Raw genomic sequence first — 6,000 nt, 5'->3', positions numbered from 1 at the left:
AACTATAATACTTGTACGATTCTCTTTTGTTTCCACATGTATCTTATTTTTTCATTAATTGTTTCTCATATTGTGAGCTATATCATTCATTTATACAAAAATTACACAACAGTATAAGCCCATTATCTGTATAATTGCAGAAATTGCGTCTGCTGAGCCCTTTTTGACAGTTTGTCAGTCACCCAATTAAAAAAAAAAATTAAATCGAATAGACAGCGGCAGCAGCCATTCAACAAAAACTGAGATAGAATGTTGGTGTTTCGAAATGATGGAACCAGTCGAATGGGACTATTTACTGGGGGCGGAAAATTAGTACAGCGCGAATTGAGCGATGGTGGCCTGGGAACTAGTGGTATCACTGCAGTGTCGCCACTGAGAACCTCATGTTCACAGGTGCAACAGCGGTGCCACTACAGTACGTGGAGTCAAGTGGCGCCACTGACAGATTCGTATCTGATCGCTGCTCGCAAAGTATTCCTTAAACTGATCTTTCCGTGCAGCGAGATGTGTAAAATATCTTTCAAACACCTGTTTGTTTGTTGACATTTGCTGTTTAGGTGCAATGGAAAGAAGCCGCAGCGACAGTGATAGTAAACGAATACAATTTGGGAACAGATATTTGACAGATGAAGACCAAGTTTTTCAGCACAACGCCTGGTAAAGATTGTGACATATTTAAGTTCTTGGGAACTATGTGTTTACATTTGGCTAATCTTGTGTTGAGCAGGAATTTTGTGAAGGAGCTTATAAACCCAAAATTTCAGCGTTTGTGCCACACGAGGCACAGGAAAAAGCCACAGCATGGTTCGAGATACTTGAAAGACCATTCAAAAGTATTTCAGTTCAATGCCTGGTACGTAAGCATTAACGGCGATTCTATCGTAGCGTTGATGCTGGAGGCCGAAGTTTTCAGGAAGGTTGCTGTAAGGATATTGTTTTGTAATTATGCAGCCCATTTTACGATCAGAATTCCTTGTGAAGTGTGTGAAAGTTGTGACAAAAGAACTTGTAGAAGGGATTTGAAAAATCCAAGCTTAGTATGATGTCGGTAGATAAGAATTGTGTTCCCATTTCTGACCAAAGCTGTCGATTTCGTTAAACGAGAATAATTAAATATGTGATCATAACAACTACCTGTTCTGCGGATTACACGATTATACTAGTTAAATGTATGTTGTCCAGTTGCACAAACAGATTGAATTGAGCTGTGTATTGTATCTTATTCCTGTAAATGACGTTTCCACTGAAACACAGACGATTTTATTGTTACTTTAGCTGTGATATTCTGTGAATTTCCACCCTGTGTAAATCACTATTAGACAATAAGTTAAATCCAGAGTATGGACTGTTAGGGGCTAGCTGCATAAATACAATGTGTATGGGTAACATGACTTGAATTATGAAATGCACTGCTTCCAAATATGTGTATCACCAATGATACAGTTTACTATTCAATACTTGAAGTGGTCTACCATTGTCTGTGCCACTAACGATTTTGTATGTACCGAAGGTAATTACTTAACAAAATTTAGGTTTCTACCAAATAAGAATCATCATATTGGGATTACCTGTGTTGGATTTGCGTCTGATAAGTACATATGATCCCTCCCTCTAGTTTTTTTCTGCACAAGTTCATTAGCTTTCATTTTTTAACATTCTTGGTTATGGTGACAGACTGATCTGTGGCACTGTCAAAGATCTAGGTTAGGTTGAAAGGTGACTGTTTGCTTGAGAATTGACAAAGCCAATGAATGTGAAAGCCAAGTAAAGTTTATGATAACAGGTTGACTGGTAGTGCAGTGTAATGTTTATCGTGCACCACATTGAAAAATGCAAGTGGGCAATATGTGATGTTTACCTAATTGCCGGCCACTGTGACCGAGCGGTTCTAGGCGCTTCAGTCCAGAACTGCGCTGCTGCTGCTACGGTCGTAGGTTCGAATTCTGCCTCAGGCATGAATGTGTGTGATATCCTTAGATTACTTAGGTTTAAGTAGTTCTAATTGTAGGGGACTGATGACCGCAGATGTTAAGTCCCATAGTGCTTAGAGCCGTTTACCTAATTGCCAGTGTGAGTGTGAGTTTTATGACTGGTGAGGTGACATTTCTGTAAAACATCTTGGATACATTCTGTAGGTCTACATTTGATGTATTTTAGAGCAACCCAGTCATGTTAGGCACTGTCTTAATAACCTCTTGTTGATATGACTGCTCAAGCTACCAAAAGCATTCTCAGAATTTATACTTAACACAAAATCCCATTAAGGTAAAACTATGAGCACTACTGACATTTCAGCTAGAAGAGCTTGTTAGGTTACGATTCTCTATCAGCTTTTTAGGTGTAGTAAACATATACGTCCCATTCAGCAGAGAATATGTGTAGTGTAATTACAGAGTAAGAGAGACCATACTAAAATCTGTCACCATTTTCCTTATTACTAGTACCATTTGTTACCAACAATATGACATTGACAACTGGTTGCGCTGTGTCAGGATTAAATTAATCTCCAATAACATTACAGCAATAAAATGGATGCCCTCCCAGGGGACGCTACCTTATAGTAGGCACCTTCAGTGCTGGACAGTACGGTTTGCATACTTAGTTGAAGTCGAGGAGGGTCACCCAAGCGGGATTGGTCTCGACTGATTAAGTGTGTCCCACAATATAGGGCATGGAGGGCTGTAGAGGCATAGTGAAGCCAGCTTCCCTGGAGGAGCAAACCTAATACAAATCCTGGTCCTCCAAGTTGGATGTTGGGCATGGGGCTAATAACCCCATAATGTAAAAAAGTAAAAAAAGAAGAATATTACAGAAATTCGACAGAAGCCTTGGAAACTGAATGGAAAATATGTATCACGGCCCTGACAAAGGAAACGGATAAAGGATATGACAGTAGCATCATGGAATGTGAGGACAATGCTTCAGCCTGGAAAAAATGAAAGAAATAGCCAGTGAAATTTTAAAATTTAAATATGATGTCACAGGGCTACAGGCGTCCCCCATAGACCTTTCTGTTGGTGGGGAGGCTTGCGTGCCTCAGCAATACAGATAGCCGTACCGTAGGTGCAACCACAGCGGAGGGGTATCTGTTGATAGGCCAGACAAACGTATGGTTCCTGAAGAGGGGCAGCAGCTGTTTCAGTAGTTGCAGGGGCAACAATCTGGATGATTGACTGATCTGGCCTTGAAACACTAATCAAAACGGCCTTGCTGTGCTGGTACTGCGAATGGCTGAAAGCAAGGGGAAACTACAGCTGTAATTTTTCCTGAGGGCATGCAGCTTTACTGTATGATTAAATGATGATGGCATCCTCTTGGGTAAAATATTCTGGATGTAAAATAGTCCCCCATTCGAATCTCCAGGCGGGGACTACTCAAGAAGACGTCCGTTATCAGGAGAAAGAAAACCAGCATTGTACGGATCGGAGCATGGAATGTCAGATCCCTTAATCGTGCAGGTAGGTTAGAAAATTTAAAAAGGGAAATGGATAGGTTAAAGTTAGATATAGTGGAAATTAGTGAAGTTCGGTGGCAGGAGGAACAAGACTTCTGGTCAGGTGAATACAGTGTTATAAATACAAAATCAAATAGGGGTAAAGCAGGAGTAGGTTTAATAATGAATAAAAAAATAGGAGTACGGGTAAGCTACTACAAGCAGCATAGTGAACGCATTATTGTGGCCAAGATAGACACGAAGCCCACACCTACCACAGTAGTACAAATTTATGTGCCAACTAGTTCTGCAGATGATGAAGAAATTGATGAAATGTATGATGAGATAAAATAAATTATTCAGGTAGTGAAGGGAGACAAAAATTTAATAGTCGTGGGTGACTGGAATTCGATAGTAGGAAAAGGGAGAGAAGGAAACGTAGTGGGTGAATATGGACTGGGGGGAAGAAATGAAAGAGGCAGGCGCCTGGTAGAATTTTGCACAGAGCATAACTTAATCATAGCTAACACTTGGTTCAAGAATCATAAAAGAAGGTTGTATACATGGAAGAAGCCTGGAGATACTGAAAGGTTTCAGATATATTATATAATGGTAAGACAGAGATTTAGGAACCAGGTTTTAAATTGTAGGACATTTCCAGTGGCAGATGTGGATGCTGACCACAATCTATTGTTTATGAACTGTAGATTAAAACTGAAGAAACTGCAAAATGGTGGGAATTTAAGGAGATGGGACCTGGATAAACTGACTAAACCAGAGGTTGTACAGAGTTTCAGGGAGAGCATAAGGGAACAATTGACAAGAATGGTGGAAAGAAATACAGTAGAAGAAGAATGGGTAGCTTTGAGGGATGAAGTAGTGAAGGCATCAGAGGATCAAGTAGGTACAAGGACAAGGGCTAGTAGAAATCCTTGGGTGACAGAAGAAATACTGAATTTAATTGATGAAAGGAGAAAATATAAAAATGCAGTAAATGAAGCAGGCAAAAAGGAATACAAATGTCTCAAAAATGAGATCGACAGGAAGTGCAAAATGGCTAAGCAGGCATAGCTAGAGGACAAATGTAAGGATGTAGAGGCTTATCTCACTAGGGGTAATATAGATACTGCCTACAGGAAAATTAAAGAGACCTTTGGAGAGAAGAGAACCACTTGTATGAACATCAAGAGCTCAGATGGAAACCCAGTTTTAAGCAAAAAAAGGAAAGCAGAATCTTGGAAGGAGTATATAGAGGGACTTTACAAGGGTAATGTACTTGAGGGCAATGTTATAGAAAGGGAAGAGAATGTAAATGAAGATGAAATGGGAGATACAATATTGCGTGAAGAGTTTGAGAGAGCACTGGAAGACCTGAGTCGAAACAAGGCCCCAGGAGTAGACAATATTCCATTAGAACTACTGTTGGCCTCTGGAGAGTCAGTCCTAACAAAACTCTACCACCTGGTGAGCAAAATGTATGAGACTGGCAAAATACACTCAGACTTCAAGAAGAATATAATAATTCCAATCCCAAAGAAAGCAGGTGTTGTCAGATGTGAAAATTAATGAACTATCAGTTTAATAAGTCATGGCTGCAAAATAGTAACGCGAATTCTTTACAGACAAATGGAAAAACTGGTAGAAGCCGACCTCGGGGAAGATCAGTTTGGATTCCGTAGAAATATGGGAACACGTGAGGCAATACTGACCCTACGACTTATCTTAGAAGCTAGACACAGAAAAGGTAAACCTATGCTTTTGACAATGTTGACTGGAATACACTCTTTCAAATTCTGAAGGTGTCAGGGGTAAAATACAGGGAGTGAATTGCTATTTACAATTTGTACAGAGACCAGATGGCAGTTATAAGAGTCAAGGGGCATGAAAGGGAAGCAGTGGTTGGGAAGGGAGTCAGACAGGGTTGTAGCCTCTCCCCAATGTTATTCAATCTGTATATTGAGCAAGCAGTAAAGGAAACAAAAGAAAAATTTGGAGTAGGTATTAAAATCCATGGAGAAGAAATAAAAACTTTAAAGTTTGCCAATGACATTGTAATTCTGTCAGAGACAGCAAAGGACTTGGAAGAGCAGTTGAACGGAATGGACAGTGTCTTGAAAGGAGGATATAAGATGAACATCAACAAAAGCAAAACAAGGATAATGGAATGTATTCAAATGAAGTCGGGTGATGCTGAGGGAATTAGATTAGGAAATGAGACACTTAAAGTAGTAAAGGAATTTTGCTATTTGAGTAGCAAAATAACTGAGGATGGTCGAAGTAGAGAGGATATAAAATGTAGACTGGCAATGGCAAGGAAAGGATTTCTGAAGAAGAGAAATTTGTTAACATCGAGTATAGATTTAAGTGTCAGGAAGACATTTCTGAAAGTATTCGTATGGAGTGTAGCCATGTGTGGAAGTGAAACATGGACGATAAACAGTTTGGACACTAGGAGAATAGAAGCTTTTGAAATGTGGTGCTACAGAAGAATGCTAAAGATTAGATGGGTAGATCACATAATTAATGAGGAGGTATTGAATAGGATTGGGGAGAAGAGGAGTTTGTGG

General features: G+C 39.8%; 1 protein-coding gene across 1 annotated transcript in view; it reads left to right on the top strand.

Moving 5' to 3' along the window:
* The first annotated feature begins 468 nt into the window (after window positions 1–468).
* The window catches only part of LOC126175702 (tRNA N(3)-methylcytidine methyltransferase METTL2), a 64,437-nt gene continuing 58,905 nt past the window's right edge, over window positions 469–6,000 (top strand). The window contains exon 1 of the mRNA XM_049922637.1: window positions 469–657. Coding sequence (XP_049778594.1) covers window positions 563–657 — 95 coding nt within the window. The 5' untranslated portion in view covers window positions 469–562. The remainder of the gene's footprint in view (window positions 658–6,000) is intronic.

The sequence above is a fragment of the Schistocerca cancellata genome, chromosome 3 (assembly GCF_023864275.1).
Source record: "Schistocerca cancellata isolate TAMUIC-IGC-003103 chromosome 3, iqSchCanc2.1, whole genome shotgun sequence".
NCBI lineage: Eukaryota > Metazoa > Arthropoda > Insecta > Orthoptera > Acrididae > Schistocerca > Schistocerca cancellata.
This window is presented reverse-complemented; position numbering and strand designations above follow the sequence as displayed.